We start from the raw sequence: 25,860 nt of genomic DNA, 5'->3' as shown, positions 1-25,860 counted from the left end.
CAGAGCAGGGGGGGCCCGCAGTGTCATGCGTGCGGCCGCCGTGTCCCGGCGGCTCTGCTCAGTCGCTGCGGCAGCGCATGGCCCGGGGCCACGGTCTTCGGGTCTCCAGATTAAAGTGTCTCGGTGGACCCTCTTCTTTAAGACCCAGGGCCATCTCCGTGAACGGAGACGTTTCAAATGCCTGCCCGGAGAGTGGGAACCGAAAGAAGCCACGTGCGTGAGCCTGAGCACAGGCGGGCGTCAGACGGCAGGACTGGCCCCTCACCAGGCCCCCAACAGGTCGCCAGGACCGGGGACAAGGAACGTGAAAATCCGACTTCCGCAAGGACCGCTCGGTCACGCGGTTACAGCCCCCCGTCATGAGCTCGAAAACATCTCAGGAGCCAAAACGAAGCGCAGTGTTTGCAGTGGTTCTGGTTCTATAAGTTTGATTTTCTTGCCTGTGGACTCAGCTCACACTGAGGCTGCAGCTAGAGCTGCCCGGCGAGGCCACAAGGTGGCCGGAGATGCAGGCGGTGATCGCAGAGGACACGTGAGCAGGCAGATGTGGTCGATGCCTCCTCCCCAGAAAACAAAGGGTCTCCTCCGTTCCCTAGGGCTGCCGGGCCGTGTGCACTGTACCTCGCAGCCCCACAAGTAGTTGTTATAAACAAGTGGGATTTGTACGAAGGGAGAAAGGTCAGCGATTTCATGAATGGCAAATGCATTTTTTTCGGTTAATGTTTTTATTCCCAGATTTGGGGGAAGCATCGGGCATGCAATTTCCATGGTGATCAAGGCTGCTAGGTGCGAGGCTAGCATGCGAGAGCTTCTGTAGCAAGAAATGAAAGACCTTAACCCCTTCCAGTTTTCTTCACTTTATGAAAGTTAAACCCAACATTGCGAAGGCTAAATTAATATGAAAGCCTGACATGGGGAGTGCACTCTGACCAAAGGGTTCAGGCACAGGGGCGCTGCAGTCCTCAAGGACGGGCCTTCTCCGGGCGCCTGTCCCCGCGGTCACGCCCGAGGACCAGGCCGCCACCCGAGGGGGTGGCAGCTCTCACGCCTGCTCCGAAATTTCATTTCTGCTCCAGAGTGTGCAGCTCCGGGTCAAAATGCAGGATTATCGGGATATTTCGATTTTTCGTCTTCTCTCCTTCACATGTCCTTCCTGCTCTCCCTCCTGAGAGGCAGGTTCTGAAGAATTCTCGATCTGTTTCAAAGCATCTTCAAAAACAGAAAAAGGAACTCGCCCTGGACCTCTTCGTTTTTCTAAGCCAGTTGACTAAACGCGGGTTTGTGGGGACTCAGTAGGTCAGACCGTGACCGCCGTGGCAGATGGCACACCTCCCTCTCTAAAACGGAGAGTTCGTCACAGGACTTTGGGCCAGAAAGTAAATTCCAGTTCCTTCTCTCCTCTAAGGCTTGTTTTCTTCCTCTCCACGTCCTGGAAAATTGAGTGTCAATGAAACCGAAGGAGAATTTTTAACTATTTGTCCATTTTAAGCGTATATAACTTTAAGCATAAATTTATATTCTGTACACATACACACACATTATAATTCCGATCTCTTCGTAGGTATTTGAACTGGAGTGGAATTGAAATTAGGCATATGTTTGATTTTCTTCTGGCCAGGCTTATTTCTAGAAGCAGAGATGGATTGGGGGAAAAAAGAAAGGCATAGATAGCTAATAGACGTGCTAGATGACAGGTAAGGACAGGTAAGTGAAGACAAATAAATAAGACAGGGAGATGGTAGAGGATAGATGAGCGGATCAGCGGGAAGCTTCGCAGACACTCGCTGCCAAGCCCGGGGCAGCGGCGTGGACGGAGGGCGCCTCCGCTCCCCGGGGCCTGGGGGAATGGCTGCAGTGCGGGCTTCCCCGTGCAGACTGCTGCTGGCCGTTGGCGGGGCTGCGGTCTGGGGGACGGAGCCCCGGGTTACCGTGTCCTTCTGCCCACAGAACCCTGACATGGAGGTGGACGAGAATGGGACTCTGGACCTGAGCATGAACAAGCAGAGGCCGCGGGAAGGCTGCTGCCCCATCCTGACCCCGCTGGAGCCCATGTCCCCGCAGCAGCAGGCGGTGATGAACAGCCGGTGCTTCCAGCTGAGCGAGGGCGACTGCTGGGACCTGCCCGTGGACTACACCAAGATGAAGCCGCGCCGGGCCGACGAGGACGACCCCAAAGAGATCACTGTACGTCCTTCGCCACGAGCCGCCTCGGGCGACTCACGGTTTAGAGTTGGTGTCCACTGGGACGAAATGCCGCTGACGCTCACCCTAAGAGATAATGTCTTTTCTCTTCAAACATGACCTTTAGCTGACGACAGCTTAGGATACATTTTTTTTTGACCCAGGAGAGACTTGTGACGAACACTGATCTGGCGAAACCATTGCCTTTTTTAATGGTGAATTTTATTTTCTAAACAAGTGTCTTCTTACAGCGATTTCTCTAAGAATGTGTATGAACAGTGTGCCAGTCCGTTCTCTCGGGGGATGCATTGCTGCATGCAGGGTCTTCCTTGCAGGTGGAGAACTATAACGAGAGTTTTAAATGTGTAAATGGCTAGCTGTGTGCTAATAGCCAGTTCTTCGAGGCTAAGGTCAGTGTCTGTTCTCTAAAAAAAGTCAACTACTTAGAGAGTAAACCCCAGCCTTGAGTAAATTGGTGAACATGGCCGCCTACGTCTTTATCGACTACAGTATCCCCAAAAGACCTGTGTCAAGAACAGATTTTTAAAGTGGTTAAAATTTTCAAATTCAGGTTCTTAAAATAGTTATAGTGTCCTTTAGACTAAGGACAGAAACAAGGAAAAACTTGTTCTTTATTGGACTGAGCTTTTCTCCAGTGCTTAATTCTGAAGATTATGACATCTCTATTCACTGAGAAATAAAAACTTTTTGAATACGGTGGGGAGACCACCATCAAAGCAATAGCACCGTACAGAAACGAGGTGGGGAGAAAGGGAACATTAGCTATTTGTACGAATTGGCAGGGAAGGCACCTGTTTATAAGGCCGTTCCCTCCTAAAGCCTATCATCTTTATTCTCCGAATCGATTTAAGTATCCACACCTGATAAGAGAGAACAGAATCCAAGTGGCAGCTAAATTCCAGAGTATTCTTTTTCTCTCCTATGGTGTTAAACCGTTATGACCAAATAAGGCCTGGTCATTGAATCTCCGGATTTATTTTAATTAATATTAAGCCTCATAAACCGACAGGCGCGTTTTCATCACGCAGACTGTCGGACGTGCAGAGGCCGTGTTCGGGAAGCACGCTTGCTGCACACTGCCCTCTGTGGGCGATCCTAGATTACTGCAGCGGGGCCCACTCTCCATGAGAGAAAATGCTGCAAGGGAGCAATTCAGAACCGGGCGTTGGTCTGCGTCGGTCTCCCCGGGCCTCGGGACGTGAGGCGCGCCGTAGACTAGCGAGCGGCGGCTGGTGAGGCCGCTCTGGGGATCTTTGGGCCCGCGTGGGGGCTGAGCTGGGGAGGGTGGGCCGCAGTGGCGGGAGAGGACACTGGGCGGGACGGCCCCGCGTCCAGGCCCTCGCGGGTGCCAGCGCGCCCCTCCGTCCCTCTCGTGGGTGTGGCCAGCGGGGTGCTGAGCAAGGCCCTGTCGGTGACCAGGTACCCCGTGTTTAGAGGCTTAGAGCAGGCGACGACGTCTCAGGGTCCAGCACGAAAGCTAGGTCCCCTCTGAGCCGACTGAGCTTGCGTGTCCGGGACACAGACACAGCGTGACCCTAGAGGTTAGGTTGGGGTAGGCGGCCTCCTCAGCCTCTGGTCTGCGGGTGGAGCTGTCATCTGTGTGGCCCTGAAGCTGTGTTTCGCCTGCAGCCGGAAGACTTGGACCCCTTCCAGGAAGCTCTGGAAGAAAGGAGATACCCGGGGGAGGTGACCATCCCAAGCCCCAAGCCCAAGTACCCCCAGTGCAAGGAGAGCAAGAAGGACTTGATAACGTAAGCATGAGCGAGGCGGCTCTGTCGCGCCCTCCGCTTTCCCTTTCTCTGGCTTATTTTTACAAACCGACCTGTATATGCCTTGCCGTTCGAGCATGTGACGTTCGCAGCACATAAATGTCTCAAGCTGCCGGCTCCGCAGTGACAGGCCGCTGCGCGCTCGCGTCGAGGGCGCTGTGTGCGGCGGAGACGCCATTGTCGTTGAACCCCGTGCATTTCGCGGCTTTTCTTCAGGGCGCTGAAACCCCTTGCAGACATTGCAGCTAAACTGGAAACAATGAAACTTTTTTAAAAAGTCTTTTTAAACATACTTACGATTTTGGCTGTTTTTGTTTTTGTTTGGTGGCAGATGTCCAACACCAAGGTGTGATGGGAGTGGTCATGTGACTGGTAATTACGCCTCACATAGAAGGTGTGACTTCATTTTTCTCATGGTGGATTCTGTCTTTTCAATTTATTGTTTTCAGCTTACCTCAACAATGCTGTCGAAGTAAAAACGTTGAACTATGTGTCAACCCTCTAAGTGCTATATGTTGACCTTTAGAAGCATGCTAATTCGTGTGTTGTATAATGTGTTTTATTTTTAAATAAACCATCTAAATTTGGAAAATTCTTTACAAACGTTTCAACCAAAGAGCGCAAATATTTTTATCTTGTTCTTTTAAAGATGATTTATCAACAGACCTGCTTTTTAAAATTTACATGTAAACATATGCAGAGTTCATTATACAAAAAAAAAAAATTCAATATACAGCACTTGCCCCATCGCTTTTCTGCATTAAACTTTTTAATTTCAATTTTATGTCGTGTTCGTTCGGGAGCGCGAGCTGCTGTGAGGGGCTACTCACCCGCTCTCCGGCCTGTCTTACAGTCTGTCCGGCTGCCCCCTGGCTGACAAGAGCATTCGAAGTATGCTGGCCACCAGCTCACAAGAACTCAAGTAAGACTGAACGAAAGTCGTGCTCTCTTTAAAAACCTATTCGCTTAGTCATAACAAAACGGACGTGTCGTTCGCGAGGTGTCCGCACGGAGCCACGTGCGCACGGCGGCGCGGGGTCTCGGCCACGTTCCCGGAGACCCCCCTCCTGCACCTCTAGTCCCCTCACAGCGCGTCCTCTCTGTCTTGAATTTTCCAAAGCACGAGTATCGTCTCTCCAGATACGCGTGCTCCTGGCAGGGCGGTTTACAGAAATACTCAGACTTCGAAGAAATGTTTGTAACTTAAAAGGTCAAAACTTGATGTTTTGTGATTATAACTTAAAAAATTGAAAATCGGCGTTTGGAAAGCCAGCAGTTAATGATTATTTAAAACATGGATATTTAAGTAGCACTGTGACAAAAAGCTACCACGTTAATAGCCTGTCCCTTAGGGACCCTGTGGTCATGGTTGTGGGCACTTTCTAGGGCAGCGGTCACTCGCCCACACGCAGACACGCGCCTCTGACCCTGGGACCACCCTGTCCTCTATGCTCAAAGTTGATTCTATAGTTGAAGCATAAATCTGGCCACCTGCATTAGTGCCTCCAACAAGGTGTCTGTCCTTCATGTGACACATGGGATGGACCGCACTCAGCTCCCGGACAGGTCTGGGGCGGTCAGTACAGGTCATAGGAAGTGTGTGAAGCCTTTGGGGCTCGAGTCAGAGCACATTGGGGCTCACATCGGAGAGGCCAGACTCGAGGGGGGTCCACTGCACGGTGAGAGCCAAGGGCCAGAGTGATTGTTTCTGATGACCGGGCTCGTTACACCATCATCGTGGCACCAGGCTCGGCTTCCGTTTTGTTCGGATGTATCACCGCTGCCGAGAAAATGCCATTTGCTCCCTTTCCCGAGGATCCTAGCGCGAACCTGCCCCCTCGCGACGGCCCAGGCGGCCACAGAGCGGGGCTGTGTTTCACCCGTGTCATCTTTTGCAGGACCCCTGCCCAAGGCCCTAGTGCCATAGACCACCTGCTCATGCTCAGTGACCTCCTGAGCTAGTCCTGTCACCAGACTCTGGGCGTGTTCTTCGTGGCGCGTAAACACCTGGAGGGCGTCCTCTCGCTCAGCCACCGTAAAGCCCGTAGCGTCAGGCTACAGTGCGCACTGGACCGGTGGCCCTTAGAACCTCGCAGTGGGCAGAATTAGCCAGAACGGCTCCACCTTCTCGGTTGCGGCATCTTGTCCATGACTTGAGACCGTGTCCCCCTCACGGTCGAAACGCGGTTCCCTGCTCTTGGACCTTGGCGACGCGTCAGAACACGGCGGCGTAGCCGTCCCAGCGGGCCAGCGGGGGCCGGCGGGCAGCCACGTGGCTCGTGTCCCACACGGCCTCGGAGCGGTCAGGGCGCCAGCCCCCCAGAGACCAGACTCGTTCTCTGCCGGGGGGCTGCAGACGTGGGGCGCGCCCCTTGACGCCCCCGCTGCTCCGAGGGCCCACGCAGCGCTCTCCAGGGCCAGCACTGTCTTCTCCTCTCCTTCGTCTTGGGAGCGGGCGCGGTGTTCTGACGTCAGCATCTTTGCGGGCAGCGGCTCGCCGGCCCGTCCTCCAGCGCAGTGTCCCCGCGGCCCGTCCCCTCTGGCCTCGTCTTCCAGAGGGCGGTGCCTTCTGCCAGCTGGGGCTGATCTAGAAGCCACGCTCGTTTCTAATCTCGTCTTTGCAACAAGGAGACCCCATTTCGATCGACCCTTTCTTAGAAATTTAAACAACCAGTTTTCTGAAATGGTTCGTTTTTACGTAGGATCTTCAAACTAGGATTTCAGTTAAATGCATGCAGTCAGAAGTCTAACATGGACCGGCTTTTGCGTGATGCCGCTTCAGGCTCGGGAGCACGCGGGTCATGACGCTGTTCCCTGCTCCTTTTCAGAACGGCACTCGCCCACCCGTCCCCTTGCGTCTGAGTCGCGGGCCTGTCGAACGGGGCATGGATTGACCCTTTCGATATTAATCGCTTTCCGCTAGATTGTTCTTCATGTGCTTTTTTAAGAGCTTCGATCAAGCCCGCTGCCGCAGCCCCTTGTCTGATTAGAAGTAAAACCACACTGCGCGTGTGAGGCGTGGCAAGCTCTGCTCGGAAATGTTGCCTGCCCTATTCTGCCTCTGCTAAGAAATGGAATCTTCTGGAACTGTTTCTCTTGTCCCTTCCAACGCTGACTTTTGGTCACTAGTTGGTCACTAACAGGATATTCTTGATCATGGACAGACAAGTTTTGCCAGATAAACTCTGGGTCTTGGACTCTCAAACCTCTTAAACCTCCTAAGGTGACACTTAGCTCGCTTCTGATCCAGAGCAACACATTTGGGATACTTCATGTCTGATTGTGTACAGTATGTAAATGAACGCGTATTAAAATGTAACGTGTCTGTGCGTGCCATGCAAACTCTGGAACTCCTGCTCTCCTGCTCCGCATCTGCCTGACGGAGGACACGCAGCCGGGCGGCCCGGTGGCGAGGCGGGACAGAGCCCGGGGAAGGAGCCAGGAGGCCAGTGAGGGTCGTGCAGGTCAGAAGCCCCAAGGCTCGCGGACCCGCTCACACCCACGAACCTGACGCAGCGTGCTGCGGGCGCCTGGCCGTGACCGTCACTGGGACCCCGGCCGAGAAACAAAAAGGACACTGTTCAAAGGGAGGTGGCTTTGGGTGGAAATTCTGCTCAACGTGAGCTGTTTTTGAAAGGAAGTTCTTTCTCTTAAAATTTCATCTGTTGAGACGACCTGGAATTAGTGACTTGAAGAGCTTGCAAATCACCTGACATCCTTGTCAGCCTTTTTCTTAAGAGACCGCCCTCTCCCCCCAACCAGTGATTCCTTCTCCGACTTCTAGAAGCCGCTGTGTGCTCAGCTGCAGACGTGGGCCAGATGTGGCTGTTTTCACCACCTCAGTAACCAGTTTAAGCCCAATCTAAGCTGATTGTGATCAGAGGCCATTGGCTCTAAAAATGCTCCCGGACTGGCCCCCATCGGGACCTGCTTCTGTCTGTCCCCTACCTGACTCCGGTCCCTGTCCTGAGGGCAGCTCCCTGCAGGGGAGAAGTCCCGGGGGGCTGCCTGGTCCCCTTCCTGAGGCAGAGCTCTGATGGGATCGGCCCGAGGCCGTGGGTCCCACCCTGGGCTCTGGGCTCTGTCCTTTAGAACGTCCTGGTGTGTGTTCCGACGTAGAGGACTTTTAATTGCGTATGCCACATACCTTCTTAAAAACCTGCTACATCCATTTCAAAATAAACGAATCGAAGAATTAGAATTCTGACCGTGGGCCGAGATACTCCTTTCCTCCGAAGGCTCGTCCTTCCTGCGCTTTGCCGGGGCTTCCTTTCCCAGCGATGGTGCGGGCGCGGGGAGGCTACGTCCGAGGGCCGAGCGGAGCTTTGCTCACCCTGCGGCTTCTCCTGTTTCGGGGCAGGCGGTTCACCCCCTTGTGCGGCACACCCGGTTCTCGGAAATGACCTCGCTGCCCTTGCGGTTCACAGTAGCAAATGCACAGACTTCGCGCTTCCCCCTGCCCTCGGCCCGAGTCTGGTTTCTGAGCCGGCGCCGCGTTCCCTGCTGGGAGCGCGCGTGGGCTCTGTGTCCGTGTGGCTCTCGCAAGACAGAAGTTCCTGGCAGGTCCGGCCGCCACACTGCGGGCGCAGATGAGTCATGTCCTTCGCTTCAAAGGGTCCTCCCAGAGACCCCTCTGTTTGGTTAGAAAAACCATCTCATTCTGCAGCTGGCACGCCTCCCTGGGGATGGCGGAGCGTGCGGGAGCGTCTGCAGGCATGGGCGTGGTGGCCGTGCCTGAGACCCAGGCGTGGCCGCGGGCTTTCCGGCACCTGTCACGCCCCTGCACGTGGCCCGCTGGGCCTCAGCGAGCACCTGCCCCAGACCCACAGGGCCCTGCTGCCGGTGACATGCGCGACCCTGAATGCCTCTGCCGGGAGGTGGGGGGCGCAGACCCTTCTGCACACGTGAGGCCGAGGCCGGGTGGGCGGCTCAGTGGGGACCCACGGACCGCAGGTGGCCGTAACTAAACCGTACGCATTGTCCCTCCAGTGCCAAATTCATGACACTGGAGAGGTGTTGTTGAGCAATGGGGAATTAGAGGGTTGTGTTTAATTGTGGCTGTGACCACACACACACATCCACACACACAGACACACACAGAGACACACAGATACGCACAGAGACAGACACACAGAGACAGACACACACACAGAGACACACAAACACACACACACACGCCAGTTTCCTTCCCGAAGCGCTCAGCGCGGGTCTCACGCATTGTCCCCCACAGCCCTCACCGGGGGTGCGGCGGGCGCAGTGGTGGCTGACTCCAGGCTGCACATCGCAGACGTTCCCCGAGGCCTGCTAAGTGCACTTGTCCTTGCCCAGGCCAGAACCTGGTGCTCTGTTTAGATTTCAGCATCTATAAAAGCTTCATGAACTGCACACTACAGCATTTATTTTAAAAAAAAAAAAAAAACCCTAAGAAATGCAGTTTGCTGCAGAGAGGCTTTTAACTTAAGAAGGGCCGATTTAAAATAAGTTCAAGCCGGGAAGTAGCGTTTGGCGCGCCGTGGTGAGGAGTGTGAGGGTGGCCGTGGCCTCTCACACAGACGCACAGACGGGGGCACAGAGCACACTCACCCAGGGCCGGGCTCACCGAGTCTCTGCCCCGGGAGCGAGTCTCTGCCCACTTCTGTTTCTGGCCCGCGGTGGCGGGGGCTCCTAGTGGCCGTGGTGACTGGGCCCCGCCCGCCCTGGCCGTGGCGTCCCCACGCCCCACCGTCTCCTCCTCCTCCCCCGAGTGCTCGGCGTGGGACCCAGGCTGCCGAGTGTCACTGCCCTTCCCCAAACCGCTCCCACGCACGACCCAACCCAAACGAGCGAAAACCCAGTGTCCGGTTCGCAGGACGAGGGCGTCGGTGCGGGCCGTCCTGGTCCCGGGCCCGCGGCAGGCGGTCGGTAGGTGTGTGTGGTGTCCGCACGCAGAAGCCCCGCGGCGCTTGCGAAAGCAGTCGGCAGCACCCGAAGGACAGCGTAAGAATTAACGTAACGTCACGGAAGGACTTCACCTGTCACCTTGCGTGACGTCTCTAGCAGAGACTTTGATCCACTCCACGGTCTTGGAGCCTCTCGATTTGGACGACTTTACGCCAAGTCCTTTAATTAAAAAGAAAACCAACAGAGCCGAGGTGTGACCGCTGCTGTTGCTCCTGTGAGAACGTGGGGACCCTCTGCAGGCCGCGCGGCTGTGCCCGCGGGCTCCCTGACGCCGGCCTCGGCGCGTGGTGCTGCGCGGGCCCCGGCGTGGCCCTCACACTTAATTGTCACAGTTTGGTGTGCGCATCATCTGTGCACACGTCACAGCCGCCCTGGCCCCCCGAGGGTCCCCAGCCGCCACCCCCCACTCTGCACTCACATCGTGGCTCTTCGGTGAGAGGGACAACCTGGAACGCCCAAGCCGTGTCACTTCCAGGGGACGGCACCAGCCACGAGAGGACATCTCCGGGGGACGCGTAAACCGAGCCGTTTCATTCTGTCGTTCATTTTTAAAACATATCGTCGGCACCTAGAGTCGAGACAGTGCCCGCCCCCGAGGAATGCCTGGTCATCGTTCAGGGCGGACGGAAAAGCAACGCCGGCTCTATCTAGGGCGTCCTTGGACGGGGACAGAGAGGAAGTGAGGTGCCGGGGGCTCAGGGCAGCTGTCTGGTCACCGAGCAGGCGTGGGCTCAGTGTGGGAGGTGGCTGGAGTTGGCCCAGCCTGGGGGAACAGGGGAGGTCACACGGCAGGTGGCGGCCGCAGGTCCCAGGCACAGTGAAGGTGGGCCCAGACTGGACACGTCCCGGGGCCTTGGTCCTGAAGCCCCGCTGTGGCCTGGGAGGGCCGGAGTCTGGACACCCGAAAGGAGGGGAGGGGAGGCTGGAGAGGGGCCTTGCAGGTGGACAGGCCGAGGGACAGGAGCAGAGCGGGACTGGGAGGGGCCAGGGGTGAGGACTTCTGGGTGTACGCCATGGGTGCCGCGGACAGGGCAGTGCCCAGGCGGGGCTGGTCGTGCCAGGCGCCGTCAGTGGGCCCAGCGTTACAGTCTGAGCTGGCACAGCTTGGCAGGGACGGTCACCAGGAGGGGCGGGGACTCGGCCCCACGGGCGCTCAGCCACAGCCACCCCTGACGCGCAGTCTTCACCTGCTCACGGAACAGGGGCCCTCAAGTCGTCCCCGATGCGACACTGCCCGTCCTCATCGAAACTAACCCAGCGCAGCGGCTGTGGATACGGGTACCCGCCACAGCCGGCCCCGCCACCAAGTGATCCAGTCTCCTTAGAAGCTTCCAGACCCTCTCCACGAGCTGTGTGGCGCTGAAAGTGTGCCCCCACGCCAAGGCGAAGCGGGCGGATGCTCGGCCTCGCATGCTGTTTGCCCGCGGCCCCCACGCTGGCCGTCTCCCTGGCCCCACTCACGTGTTTGCAGCTGTGACGATCCACACGCGCCTTTTAAGACGCTCGGCTGGACGGCGGTGTGTTTGCACTCGGGGTGGGAGCCCCGTCCCTCTGCGGAGTGGCGGGCGGCGCCTCACTCAAAGCTGGCGTGGAGACGTTTACGTGTTTCATTTTGACCAGTTTGGGGAACACTGCAAACGGGAATGAAGGCCATGAGGCGGCGTCTGTGGACCACGCAGAAGCCTTCCGCTCCCCGCTCTGGAGGGGTGACGTTCACCAGACGCCGGAAGGTACTGAGTCGCCGCCGGATTCAAACAAAAACGTAGTGTGCCACCTCCTCACAGCTTAACTGTTACATCCTCTACGGCCTTGTTACAATTATCCTTTGAATAAACCTATTTTTTAACTTGTGGATTAGTTACTTCCTTTATCAGACACACGGCATGTTTGATGCATATGAACAAAAACGTTTTTCCTTACAGTTGTAAGTGCAGCAGTTTTGGAGTCGTACATACCTACGCGTGTACGTTTGCGTGTGTGATTGATGCGTGCACGCGGGTGTGTGCGCGTTTCGTTGTCACCTGGGCCAGGCCAGGGTCAGTGGGCGACACGTTTCCTTCCGTGGAACAGGTGAAATGGCCTTCGATTGTTCATGTGCCACATCTGGTTGAATTTGGCCTCTCCTAATTGCTGGGCATCTGGTGCCCGTCTCCCGTCGTTCTCGGCTCCTCCGGGGTGACTCGGAGGCGTGACCCCACACGGGGGCGCAGCACGCCGTCGGGCCCAGGCGGGAGGACACGCCAGCTCCCGTGGGGCAGCGTCCAGCCGGCGAGTGCCGGGCCACACTGGGCGTCAGCTGTGCATTCGAGGTTCCGTTCCGGTAAACGCTTCACTAACTTACAGTTCCCTGGAGCAAAATGAATGAAACTGGGAGCAAAGTAGACGTTCCCTTGGGGAAATTGTTGGCAAGGATTTTGGGGGTGATTTTTCCTGGCGATTTCAGGAGCGAGAACATTTTTCTTGGGCATCTTCTTTGGGAACTCGGGGGGCGGCTGGGGGTGAAGGCGCTGTTCGTGGCGGGGGGTGGTGCCGAGGAGCAGAGCAGCTCACGGGGAGCGGTCGGCCCACCTGCATCCTTCACCCGTCTGCATAGCGATTGCAAAGCACGACCCGTCTTCTTCCTGGAGCGACAGTTCGAGGACAGTCACGTCTCACCTGTTAACGAGAACATTCTGTCGCATCTTTACGAGAAGGGGTAGGTCCCTGGCCTCAGTGAGCTCTGATCGGTCGTCGGCGTTTTGGAGTCTCTGGGTCTGCGGTGTGGAATGTTCCCTCACCGTGATTAACGGCTGGAGACGGCCGTTTGCCTCCCAAGGGAACCGGAGGGTACGTAATAGTGTAAGGTGATAAGCGCTCCCGCCCCTACTGGCTTCTAAAAGAAAAGCCCTCAGCGCCTGCGCGGGCTTTCTCACCATCCAAACAAAGATGTGATCAGGCTTCGTAACGGGAGGGTCTGCAGGGCTGTCCCCCGGGACGCTCTGGGGTGACGCACGTGCTCCCACCACAGTGGCCAGGGCAGCGCCACAAGCTCACGTGACTGCTGGGTGCCTGGATGAGGCCCCCACAGCTGGAGACCTGACTGCTCAACTGCATTTCATGTCGTCGGTTCAGATTTCGATGGCCACACGCGTCAGGTGGACGTCTGTGCTGGACGGGGCCGCAGAGAACCTTAGACTCCATTCGTACCGTTCTTTACGTGTGTTACCACATTCTGGTAACCATTCGGGCTGCCGTTTTCGGGTGACAAGTTTATGGTTATTTTTAGCATTTGGGTCCTCAACGGTCTTGTCATTGAGCCGTTGACAGGCTAGTCCTCGTAGGTCTGCACGTCTGCATATGTGCACATGTGTCCTTTTGTCTAGTGCCAGTTGTAGACGGATTAAATCCGAATGTGATGTGCGTTTCACAGTGTGGCCTTTCCAGAACTTTTGTGTTGCACAGAAACCTCTCCGTCCGGGCGAGGAGGGCAGCGTTCGGTGAGTTAGCGGAGCAGCTCAGTTAGGCGTTTTTCTGAAGAATCAATGTCATGACTCGCAAACTTGCACAGAAATTCACATTTGATTAACTAGGGGTCACTAGAGGAGGATCCTCAGGCCACCTTCCTTAGTGACTAAATAACCCGGCCTGGAGTTAGCAGACACTCTCGTAACGCCTGGGGCTTCGAGGTTGTTGGGCACCTGTCCGCCCCAGGCCGTAAGCATCTCCCTTCCACGCGTGCTTGTGCCTTCGCTCAGCCCGCCTGAGAGAAAGGCTGCTGCGCAGGTGCGCTCAGCACTTCCCTGTCCCCGTCGCCGTGGGGTCTGAATTCCGAAGGTGTCGTTGTGATGCACTTTTCACGACCGAGGAGCCATGTGGGCGACTCGCTCTGGCTAACTTTCGCCCTCAGGGCCAGCAGAGGGCAGCCCCGTCTTACTTCTCGGGCTTGAGGACACGGGGCCAGGAGCCTTTGGGACACTCCCGCTGCGCGGGGTCCCCAGCACGGGGGTGGGTGTCGGTTCCCATCTCCCCGGCTCCCGTTCTTCGCCTCACCGTCCTGCGGCCGACGGGCTTAAACGCGCTTTCGGTCTGTCACGGTGAAAATGCACGTGGCCTGCAGAGCCGCCCGCGATGGCACATGCAGCCTGCCATCCAGGGGCTGATGTGCTCTTAAGACGAGGAAATTTTAAGTGGCTTTCTGGAAAAGAAAATAGTATAAGCTAAAAAACTTGAGAAAGTAGAAAAAAAATGATTTGTAGCCTCATCTCACCAGAGACATGTTAACATTTTGATGACTCACAATCCGTCTATGATCCCGAAGCCTATTTTACTTGACGTGCCGGTTACGTAATCTTATTGTTAATGGCTGCGGGGTATTTCCTGGGGTGGGGCTTCTGTAGCTTCCATCCCAACAAATAGCAACAACACAACCCCCAGCCCCAGGCGCCCGGGGGAGCGGAGCACACCCCCCACCAGGCCCCTTGCTCTGTGAGCTGGGCCGAGGGTGGCGGATGCAGATGTGAAGTGCTTCGTAAAGTGTGACGATATCATTTATTTTGTGAAACTAATAACTCAAGGGTCCTTATCAGAGCTTCAGAAAAACAAGACCAGGCTGAGGCCTTACGTGGTTCACCGTGATCCGCGTGCGCACCCGCCGTTGGCACAGTTCTGGGCGCTGGTGTGGAGTGAGCACCAGGCCCCTGTCCTCTGCGGGGGCACTGTCCCTGCGCTTACGGGGACGCCGGGGAGGCCAGGCCGAGCAGCGGGGAAGGCTCTGGCACGCGAAGCCCGGCTGCGGGGGGGTCCAAACCCCGAGGGGCTCACAGGACCAGGCGGGGCTGCAGGTCCCCTCCCCAGAGGTGGGTGTCAGGCAGTGTGGTGACATCCGCTGACATATCTCTACACACCGCCCCCATTTCCACGTAGACAGCAGCTCGTAGTGGGGCGCAGGAGCGGGAAGGCCAGTTGGGAGGGCTCGGAGACACCCCAGGTTGGAGGTGAGGCGACAGCCCTGGTCAGCAGCCATCCTGGGAAGCATCAGGCCCCCAGCTTACCGGCAGAGCTGACGGGGTTCAGCAAGGGTCTGCGAGGCGGGCTGGGTGCGAGCCAGCAGGAGTGAGGCCACCCAAGGGTGCCCAGCAGCTGCCATTGCCTGGAAGGGGGAGGCCGCCCAAGGGGCTTGCGGCGGACTCTGTGCCCAGGTGGCCACCGTGCTGGCGGTGCCTGCTGGGGACCACAGCGGAAGGTCGGGAGAGGGTCATGGGCGCCGTGGGGACTGCGGGGGTGGACGGGGTGGAACCTAAATGGCCGCAGCGGCGGCAGCATGCAGAGGCCCCGAAAGCTGTGCGAGGGGGTGGGGGCCACCAGGAGCGCGTGCAGACGAGAGTCAGGACGGGCCGCCCTCATGTCGCTGGGAACTGGGACCCCCACTCGGCGTCTGGGTCCCCCGTCCTCATACTCCGTGGGAGGCGCCCAGGGTCATCCGTTACTGCTGCAAGTTAAAATCAGTACAAAATTTTGAAATCCCGCTGCAGACACTTTTCCTCCGAATGTCACGCTGACCCTGGCGTACAGCGTTCCCCGTCCATAGCGTGACAAATGCCCATCAGAACAGGTGGCATGTGTTGGTGGTGGCGGCCGGCTGCATGGGTGTGTAATGCCCTTTCAAAAACCAGAATTGTACATGTGACTTGCGGAGACAGTGTAACTGCAGCATTTGGGCCTTATTGAAATGACTGTACTGATGTGTTTTCTTAAAAACGTTATCAAAGGCACAGGACACACTGTGGGGGGGGCAGTCTGGCATGTACAGTGACCCCCCTGGGCTCCCTGGACGGGCTGAGGCGGTGCCTCGGGACCAGGCCGAGGGAGAATCGGGCGCCTCGGCAGCAGTGACCTGACTGCCACCCCCCGTCTGCTTCCTCTTGGAGCTGTGAGGACCGCCCAGGACTTGCGTGTGGTCCCTCCAGCAAGGCTGGCCTGCTTGGGGGGCCATTCCTCCTCATGGGGGGACGCCTCAACTTTGCCTCTAGCAAGAAGGAAATGCCACGCTCACGGGTCTGCAGACCCTGTCACCTTGAGGTTGGCAGATAGCAGAAGGGGTCTTCACACACACACTTCTTATCCTTAAAAAAGCCACTTAACAGTTTACACACATCCTTTGAAGCAGAAGTTACTGGCGCCTTCTCCTCTGGGCCCCTTAAAGAGCAGGGGCAGTCCCTGGGGACAAGCCCCCTGGACCCTCCTCTCCCTCCAAACCCAGCCTGTCCACCGAGGCCCGGCCACAAATAAGACCAGCCGGACCCAGCCCCTAGGCCCCTCTGCTGACCCACGTTCCACCCCACGCTCCCGTCCTGCGCTGGGTCATGTGGCCGCCTGTGCCGAGCGCCCAGACCGTGGGCCCTGGAGCTGGGCTCAGGTGTGGGCACTTGGCCGCCCTACGGCACCCGCCATGGCTCTTTGCGCAGTGTCGGGAACACAGGCCTTCGTGGGAACGACGTAGTGGGTGAGTCGGAGTACGTTTCCCTGCGCGGCACGACCTCGTGAGGGCCCCAGAACTCTGAAGGGACACCTGTTGAGGAAAATTGGCAGGGTCGGCAGACAGGCTGGCCATGTGACGCTGGGCACTTTCCCAGAGCACTGGCCTCTCCTGCGGGCAGCAGGGTACTGGGCGAGATTCTCTGGAAGGTCTGAGCGAGTGTGGAAACTCTGTCGCTCTAGATGGAAAGGAGGCAGTGATGGCAGTGAGCTTTACGACCTCACCTTTTCTCAGGGGACAGGGGCCCGCTGCTGCGGCTGCACGTGAGTGGTACCGGCCACCGTCCAGTGCGCTGCGTGCGTGTCTGTCCTGCAGCCCACGCAGAGGCGGAGCCGGTGGCCCATGCCGGGAGGGGCTCCCACCTGGTCCTGCTGCCCACAGTGGCTCCTGACCCAGGCCATCTGGCCACTGAGCGAGTAGCAGGGGGCGGCATGCGGTGCCGGCTCCGGGGAAGCAGCAGCGTGCTGTCCAGCGAGAGGCCTGCTGCCCTGGGCTGTGCCTGGCCCCGCGCTCCTTCGTGGCTCTCGGTGGGGGCGGAGCCAGGGCCCGGCCGGTGCCAGGCAGAAGTCAGCGACTTCGAAACCCTGAACCAGTCAGGACACAGCTGCGGAAGGGTGGAGAAGGCTCAGGCTCCCGGCTTAGTGCTCACTAAGCGGCGAGTCGTTTGTCTGCGCTGTGCGGCCGAGGGTCTCAGACTCACTGGGAGGGGTGACGTGGGTCTTTCCGTGAACGCTGCTTCCTCACCCCTGAAGCTCATCCCCGAAAAGTGAATTTCACCTGTTGCCAGGGCCTGGGCTGTTTGCGGAAGGAAACGGGCTGCGTGCGCAGGGCGTCTGCATGTGGAGCCCTCCCGGGCCCTGCCTGGCAGGCTCACCTCTCCCAACTCAGCAGTCCGTTTGCGCCTATTCCCAGGGGCCCCGAGCCCAGCGCCCCGTGCGTCGGGCACTGTCCCTCCCTGCACCCCGTGCCGTTGCCCCCCACCCCCAGCGCCTGCAGGGGCTGTTGGGTCGAGGTTCTAGACAGTCCCATGCATCTGTCTGGCCAGCACACCCTCAGCGAGTGAGTTTTGGGGGCAGGTCGCTTGGAGCGCAAATTCGTCTCCAAGGTTTATGGACTCCCGAGGAAGTGTGGATGTGTCCAATGGATTCTCTGTTTTTATTCGTTTGCTTTAAATTAAATGCGTGGTGTTTTCAGCTTAGTTTTGCTGACTTAGCTCTGCTCCTGCCTGTGGGGTCAGGGCCCCCCAGGACCCCCGGAGGGCGGGGCCCAGAGAGTCGGGGTGTGGGCACATGCTCCCTGCTCTAGCCACGGCACCCGGGACATGCCTGACCCCCACGAGGCAGTGAACACGCCCATAGCGAGTTTGAACCACAGTGGCCCACCCTGCAGCGGGGAGCTCCGTGCTGGCGTGGGCACAGCCTCCCGCACCCTTGGGCGCCTCGGCCTCTCACACCCTCGGGCGCCTCGGCCTCCCGGCAAGGTGTTCCTGTGGGGTTCCAGTGCAAAAAGAATTTGGGCCATCGAAATGCCAGTCTCTGCCGTTTATTCTCCCGGGATATCAAATGGAACCATTTTCTAGCTAAGAAGAAATAATTTACATTTGTGTTTGTTGGTTCGCTGCCAGCCTTCGGTATGTGTTCATCACTTGTTTGCTTTGGAACGTGACTTTAAAATCTAGATAGAGTATTTCAGTTGCATCGCTGAGGACTCCTCGAGGACCTGGAAGCATTTAAAAATCTCTGAGTTTCTGGAAATGCGACGTGAGGAGAGCGTGAGGGGAAGGCGGGACCTCTCCCCGTAGGCCGACGGTGCGGGGTGACCTCTGCCGCCCGCTCCCTCAGAGTCAGGAGCACAGAACAGACCTCCACGCAGCCTTCCTGGCCCCACACCCTGGCCCGGCCACCTGCAGCTGGGCGCTTTCAGCCGGCGCTTAATTTCTGCAGTTCCAGTCTACAAGGCGGGCCATGCTGGTGCCCAGCTGACAGTTCATCATAAAGGTTAAGTGATTCCCGTTTGTAAAATGCTCAGACTAGCGCCTGGTGGGCGGCCACGGGGGTTTCAGTGGGTATGAGGCGGAAAAATTGGGGCTGGGGGAGTCGGGAAAAAGACAGAGGCGGTCAACACCCAGAGTCTGACCCAATTCTAACAATGAGTGAAGGAAATTACACTGCTTAGATTTAAAACTCCAACAGCCCAGCTCAGAACATTTCAAAGATAAAAAGGTTCCATTTTCCCAGTATGTCTTCTCTCGTCTAATATGGCAGTTTCAAAATTCTTACATCAGCCTTGCAAACCAAGTTCAGCATCTTCGAATAGAATGTCCGTCAGCCCCTCGGACCCGCCTCAGACCCACACCCCATCCGCTGATGCCAGCTGTCTGCATTCTGACCCTCCCCCAGCCGGCATGCTCCGGCGCTCGTTTTCTCGTTTTCTCGTTTTCTCATTTTCCAACTGCCCCGGGCCCCCGCAGCCGTCCCCGGCCTCTGTCCGAAGGCGGCTGCTGTAAGCTGAGAACAGGAAGCAGAGGCGGGTCTCGCTGCTGTGAGCCGTGGGGTCAGGACAGCGCTGGAGACACCGCGGCCTGATCCCTTTCCCTCCCCGCTCCGGTGGAGCAGGGGCCGAGCAGACCCGACTCCTCGGGCGTCTGTCCCACAGCAGCTCAGGCGCCAGCCTTCCCGCCCGCATCAGCGTCACGGTCACCAGTCATCAGTCACAGCACACGGCACAAGCGCCCGACCTCACGCAGGACCCGCCGTGCCTCCTCCTGCCTGTGAGTCTCGGGACGAACCTTCACGTCGGCCTCCGGGCGGCTGCGCTGCTCCCTCCCACCGCAGGATAGTGAGCTCAGCTGACGCCGCCAGCCCGTGACACGCGGTCACAGCAGCATCTCACCTGCCGGCCCTCCGGTTCCCGCAGAGCTCTCTGCTGTCCCGCGCCCAGCCAGCTCACTCCACGAGCACTCACTGAAGCATCTGCTCTGTGCCCCTGAAGATCCCGAAGGTGGGAGCACCCAGGACCAGCAGCTGCCCTCGGGGACGAGCGGCAGTGTGGCTGACCAGGGGCAATGGAAGGAGGGGGACGCAGGATGGGGTCGGAGACCCTCGGTCCAGCCCTTTACACTCCTAGCTAAATGGCCCTTAGTAAGGTCAGTACTTCTAATATCAGCTTCTTACGTAGGAAAAGTGACAGGAACGTCGCGCCCCACCTCCCAGCACTCCGGTGGGGCCGTGCTGTGTCTAGTGACTGTCCTGTGCTGGCCGGTGGCAGCAGAGCAGAGGCTGAGTGTCATGACCAGCGCTCAGCAGAGGCGGGCGCTCACTAACCCCATTCTCCAGGCAGAGATGCCGAGTGACCCTCCACAGTCACAAACAGCGTCGCTGGCAAACCTGTCGGCCTGGCCAGTGTCCCTCCCATCAGTGGTCATGCAGACGCAGGATCTGGGCCTGTCGAGAGTTCTCTGCTCTGCCTTTGGGTTTAAGGAGGACGCGTTTAGACCTGAAGTCACTTGACTTCCAGTTCCTCAAAGCAGGACTTTTTGGTGAAGCTTCACTGTACACTTTGGAAACGTGTCCGCAGATTCCAGAAACCGAGGGCTGTGTGTTAATCGCAGACAGTCTGATCTCACCACCGCCACCTGTCACTTCCGCCTGATACCCATCCTGCCCCTGTCCTCTGTGGACACTGCGATGCGTCAGAATCCTGCCTGCGTCCCCTTCACCAGCAAAGAGCTACAGCAGAGGCCAGGACGAACAGGCAGCCAGGCCTGCAGGAACGGGCTTCCGCAGACGGGACGCGGCCCAACGTGACACCTGTGCGTGGGGGTCCTGTGACTTCTAAAAATGAGTGTTGCGCTTCAGTTAGAAATTCAGAGCCACTCTGTGCAAAGACAAGATGTCAAGCCAACGTTCCGAAGCTGGGCAGACAGGGGCGGTCGGCGCTCTGATGTGCAGCGCTGATAACTTACGGAGCCAGCAACGCTGCCGCCTCGCGCGGAAGTCGCCCAGTGTCCCGGGGACAGACGGTGCCCAGCGGCACGCGCGGGGACGTGGCCGGGCGGCCTGGCCGTGTCGGCACGAGAGGCGGTGCTGGCGTCCTCGCTTCCTCCTGTCTGGGGCCCGCTCCAGCGACAGCCGGGGACGGACTGCGGTGGCAGAGGCCAGGCCGGGGCCCTGCACAAGCTTCTGCGTGAGTGGATGTCGGCCCCACCGGGGCACAGCGGCCTGGTTCCCAGGAGCTGCGGGACCCCTGAGACACGGTGGCTGTCCCCCGGGGATTCTCCGGGGCCCAGCTGTGACCAGTGTGTGGCCCGCGCAGAGCCAGAGGCAGCCGGGGAAGACCAGTCCCAGGGGGCAAGAGGCGGCAAAGCATGACGGCCTCCTGGAATTCACCGCAGCTTCTGCAAGGCAGCCGTCTCCTCGGAACAGCGTCGGTGACGAAACAGTGTCGCTGGGCTCGGCGTCGCCGTGAGCCCCAAGACAGCGGGCCGTCACACCCTGAGGGGACGTAAGAACGCCCGCACCGGACCTCCCAGCTGGGACAGCGAGCCTGGGCTCGTCAGCCCCCGACGGCCATCACGGGACGGAGCTGGCTCCTCGGCGACGGCCTCTCAGAGTGCAGAGCGCGCTCCTCAGTCACTCTCCCCGACGTGAGAAGTGAGGACCCTGTGGTGCTGTGAGCCAGGCAGCCCAGGCCCCCGCGGCCGCCCCTGGACAGGGGCTTCCTAGCGGGCAGGTGGCACTCGGGAGCGGGACCAGTAAGGCTTCACCAGTTACGTGGCTCTGCGAACTTCAGTCTGCTGATGTCTAAACTGGGACGATTATAGCGACAAGACCCAGGGCAAGACCGACTTTAGGGACTCGGTAACCGCGGCACACGGCCGGGACGCAGAGAACTGGCCACGCGCTCACGCCACGTCCTCGTCCCTCGCTGAGAGCCCGCCTCCGCTGCGGGTCTGTGGCAGGAGCGTGTGCACACGCGCCGCTCCCAGCGGAGTGCTAGCCGAGGTGACAGCCACGGGCGAGGGAGCTGCACCACAGCTCCGGCCGCCGCGCCGCCTGCACGGCGCCCTTTCCAGCAGGCTGCGCCCTCCTCCCTGGACTGCTTTTTAGGGTGACGTGGGCAGGGCGGTCCTCTGCTGGCCCCACACAGAACCACAGGTTCTTCCTTGTCAGGAGCGCGTAGGACTGTGGCAGCCCGTGACTGTGATCTGTGTTTTGAGGCACAGAAATGCCCACCAAGCTTTGAATCGGGGCGACTCGGACTCTCCCAGCGGCCCCAGGGAGCCCCGCTGCGGGCGGCCAGTGGCCGTCCGAAGGCCCGTGTGTCCCAAGTCCCACTTCCCGCTCTGGTTGGTGTGTCCCCTGGGGCGAGGGGCTGGTCAAGCTGAGCCCCACGCCCTGGCTGCAAGGCCTGCCCACCCTTGGTGCCTCCCACTCAGCTCCCTGCTGCTCAGACCAGGCTCCTCAAATCATGCAGGTGACTGCGGAGCAGTTGCCATAGTAACTCGCTTCCTCCTCCGCTCCGGCCCCTCCTAGCAGAGGGCTGGCCTTCTGGATGCTGAGTCCTCCGCCCACAGGAACCTCCGAGGGGCCTCCCCCAGGTGGGTGGCGCTTGGCTGCCTTCTGGGTGCAAGGGCGGGTGTCCCCAGGGGCCCCCCACGCGGTCGCCAGCGAGACGGGGACGCAGACTCCCCAGCAGTGAGTCCCCGGCCCAGGCGTCTTCTCGTCTCTCCCTCCTCCTCCTTTCCCTTCTTTTTCTGCTCTTTCACGTGAAAATCACTTTTCCACAAGCTGCTTCTCCTGGGAAGCACACTTAGGTGTTGGGCGAGCGAGGTTCCCGTTCCCGTACACCCCAGACAGGCGCATTGTAGTGGCTTCCCCAAGGGTCGGGTCGGGAATCGCCCTGTGGTGAGGACAGGCAGACCCGGCGAGGGCGCGGGGTCTCCGCAGTCAGGACTCGGCCGTGCCGTACACAGGTTAACGGGGCGTAGCGCACGTGGTGCAGGCCTGAGTCTGGGGGTGTCAGCCGCGAGCAGGTGCCACCAACCCCACACGCAGCAGGCAGGGGCGGCGGACAGAGAGCCGCGTGACCTAGGCTGGCTCTCAAGACGCCGGGGACGTGTCCTCCTACCTCCACGCCTGTCAGGCTGTCATCCTGTCGCTCACGGACGTCGACTTCTTTTGGAGGTGCCACCTCTTCTCCAGGCCGATCACAGTGCCCTCGAGGACAAGGACGGCTGCCTCGGCTCAGCAGTCAGCTGCTCGGGAAACCCTGACACGTGGAACCCGGCCTCTGGGGACAGCAGAGACCCGCGGACTGCGCGTTCTAGGCACTGAGGCGACTGTGCCCCAGGCACACGTCAAGTGGCAGTGGGGGGGCCTCTCCTCGGGGCACCTCCGAATCCGTTTGTCGGGGCCAACACTGCACTGGCCAGGGACAGCGGTCTGCACCTGCACAGCCTTCTCTCCGTCTGGTGACTTGTCCCTGGGCACGAGGACACACCTGCCTTCTCTCCATGCGGTGACTCGTCCACGGGGACGAGGACACACCTGCCTTCTCTCCGTCCGGCGACTCGTCCCTGGGCACGAGGACTTGCTCCTCTCCCTGCCCTCACACTCTACCTGCTGTGAAGAGTCCCTTTCTCTCTTGGGCCTGCGGGCCCCTCTGTCGTCTGCCGGTGTGGCTCAGTGCACTCCTCCTGCCGCCGCGGGGCCCCGTGTCCGACCCCCGCCCCTCGCTGTCAGGCGGCCGCACATGCAGATGAGCAGAGGCCTCTGTGCTTCACGGCACGGTTTGCTCCCGTCCCGTCCTGTGTCCCTGCCAGTCCTCCTCCCCACTGGGGACCGCAGTCTGCCCCTCCCGCAGACGCGTCCCATTCCGCTTCCGGCCACGCCTGCTGCCATGTGCCCCTGACACCCTGTCGGACACGCTGCATGCCCCACCAAGCCTGGCTTTGCCCTCCTGCCTCGCGTGCGATGCGGAGCCCCTGAGCCTGCATCACCGGTGGGCGGGGCCGGTGTGCAGGGCGCAGCCGGCCCGGAGGAGCCAGGGGTCCCTCACAGGTCCCGGGCTTTCAGCCCCAAGCACCCAGTGGTTCCAGCTCCGCATGGGGTGCAGGGGCATCTGAGAGTCACGGGGTCGCAGCTCCACCCTTGTGCCACCTGCGCACCCCGTCCTCTGGCCTCGCTCCCAGCCGCCTGCTAGCTCCCCCCTCCCGAACCCTCCCCTGGTCTCCTCCCCACAGCGACACGCGTGGCCGGTCCCAGAGCCAGTGCAGGCGGCCAGCACCCCCAGCCTGCACTGGCCGTGCTGCTCCGATGCCCTTGCCCCTCTCGGCCGCGATGTCTAGAAGCCGCTGGTGGCCGTGGCCTTGACACCGAAGTCTAAAGAAGTGTTCACTTTTCTACCAGCTCCTCTCTCCCCGTCATTTTATAAGACGCCGAGAAGTCCCTGTGGAGCAGTAACGATGGCAAACTCTGGTATCTTTAAAAACGGGCCAGCCCGACACGTGGGGACCATGCCACTGATCCGTAGAGCAGGGATTGTCGCTGATGAGGGACGCCGCAGGGGAGTCCAGTTGAGTAAAACAGCACCGGGGGAGGCGAGATTTCTGCTCCCGCCTCGGCTCTGCTGCCCCGTGCAACCTAGACGAACCCTCCCCTCCTGCAGTCTGCCGCATTGCCCACGTCTTTGGCGAAACCAAGAGTCTATGAATCATTTACAAATAGGACGAAAAGATATAAAAGGGGCGGAAAGGCAGAGTCCGTAGGGGGAAGGGAGAACATGCTAGAACTCCATAGTTTTTTAAATGAGGGGCTGATAGAGGAGAAAATAAACCCAAATACTTTAAAAACAGGTAGTTACAAACGGGAAGGCAGGGCAGGAGGCGGGGTTCGGGGGACAGGAAGGTTCAGCGCCCCAAAGTGTGGGGCATTCGAGAAAATTCCAGGTCACAGGCTGCAGATGAAGCCGGAGTCTTGTATTTCCTCCTGACTAGAATTAAAAACACCTTCTCTATGAGACGGAATGAGGTTCGAAAAGCAGACGATCCACACAGGAAAAACGGGGAACGAAAGCAGAAGAAACCCACGCGCATGGGAAGGGGGAACAGACTTCGGGCGACGGGAACCTGCGCGGCGCCTCCGGACGCCGCGGCCCCGGACCGGCCCTTTCTCCATCCAGGGCCCCCGCCCCCCGGAGCGCACCGAAGTCTCTGGCTTCAGGAAACCGAGCCGCTTTTAAATTACATAAGCCGCCTTCTGTGTTCAGCGTAAAAGCACGTTCACACCTCCTGTGCACAGAGAAAGAGCCGACGTCCCTGGGTCCCTGTGTCTTTTACAGCCAACCCTGTGGCTGAGTGTCCGTGGGGAGTGGCCGGAGCGGGCCGGGCCAGCCCGGAACACCCTAGGCGCCCAGCGCTGAGGCGCGAGTGCGGGGAAGGGCGGAGGGCGAGTGTCCACACACATGTCACAGGTGGCTCAATGCCGGCCACCAGCATGTCGGCCTCTAAGGCAGACTTGGAACCTATAGCGAGGCCCCCCGCGGCCCACTGGCCGCAGGATGCACGGGCTGACCAGGCGACCTGGCGACTGTGCTGTGTGCTCCGGGCGCCGCCTGAGCCGGCGAGGCTCCTCCCCGCCTGCCCAGCCGCTGGGGTCCCCCGCTGCCCCCGACCGCCCGCGGGCACCTGAGAGCGGCAGCTTCGAGTACCCGCACTCCGTCTCAGACGGCACTTCACCTTCTCAGCAGCATGAGGCCGGCCCGACCTGCCTAAATCACCAAAACCAAAAGCTGTGTTAAAGCGCGTTAACGCTTTAACTTCTAAATTCTTTTTCATTTATTCGTTTATTTCCAAGTGTAATTTTAAAAGAAAGTCCTTAGAACCAAAAGCAAACGATGCCTTTTTAACACGTTGCTCCCATCAGAAGCCACGTCTTCCACCCAAATCCTACTACGTCTCCAGGTCGGCTTGGCCTCTCGAAGTGTGTGGGTTTTCGGAACACGGGGACAGCCGACCGGCACGGGGGCCCCTCCTCGCCGAGTCTTTGATGGGAGCCGGAGAAACTCGGGGAGCGGGAGAAACTTGCGGTACGCGCCCCAACTCTGAAGCCCGGGGAGGGAAGGTCGCCGAGCAGCTCACAAACGGGAACGTGGGCCACGGGACTGAGCCTCCTTGAGTCGCAGGAAGCACGTCCGAGACGCGGGGCAGAAGCGCTGTGCGTCGCTGTCAGGTGGCCTGTTCCTTCCTGTTTGGGGAGAAACCGCAGAGCTGTAGCAGAAAAGTCAGTATGTATCATTTTTCTATCTTAAAATACTTTTATTTTGCATTCTTCTGCACCTCTTTATTTTTTTCTTATTTATGTGACGAAAAATAAATATATTTCTAGAACCATATCTCTTTAGGCAAAAAAAAAATTTGAATTGAACTTTTTATAT

The 25,860-nt window shown here is 58.9% G+C and overlaps 1 protein-coding gene across 1 annotated transcript in view; it reads left to right on the top strand.

The window, feature by feature from the left end:
* MYT1L (myelin transcription factor 1 like) overlaps positions 1–25,860 on the top strand; it is a 77,625-nt gene that overhangs the window by 21,859 nt on the left and 29,906 nt on the right. Inside the window, exons 9-13 of the mRNA XM_025045783.1 lie at positions 453–532; positions 1,875–2,184; positions 3,832–3,953; positions 4,303–4,365; positions 4,825–4,893. Of these exons, the coding sequence (XP_024901551.1) occupies positions 453–532; positions 1,875–2,184; positions 3,832–3,953; positions 4,303–4,365; positions 4,825–4,893 (644 nt within the window). The remainder of the gene's footprint in view (positions 1–452; positions 533–1,874; positions 2,185–3,831; positions 3,954–4,302; positions 4,366–4,824; positions 4,894–25,860) is intronic.

This window comes from Pteropus alecto, unplaced genomic scaffold (assembly GCF_000325575.1).
Source record: "Pteropus alecto unplaced genomic scaffold, ASM32557v1 scaffold61, whole genome shotgun sequence".
Taxonomy (NCBI): domain Eukaryota; kingdom Metazoa; phylum Chordata; class Mammalia; order Chiroptera; family Pteropodidae; genus Pteropus; species Pteropus alecto.
The sequence above is the reverse complement of the archived record's forward strand: the minus strand, read 5'-3'. Positions and strand labels throughout refer to the sequence as shown.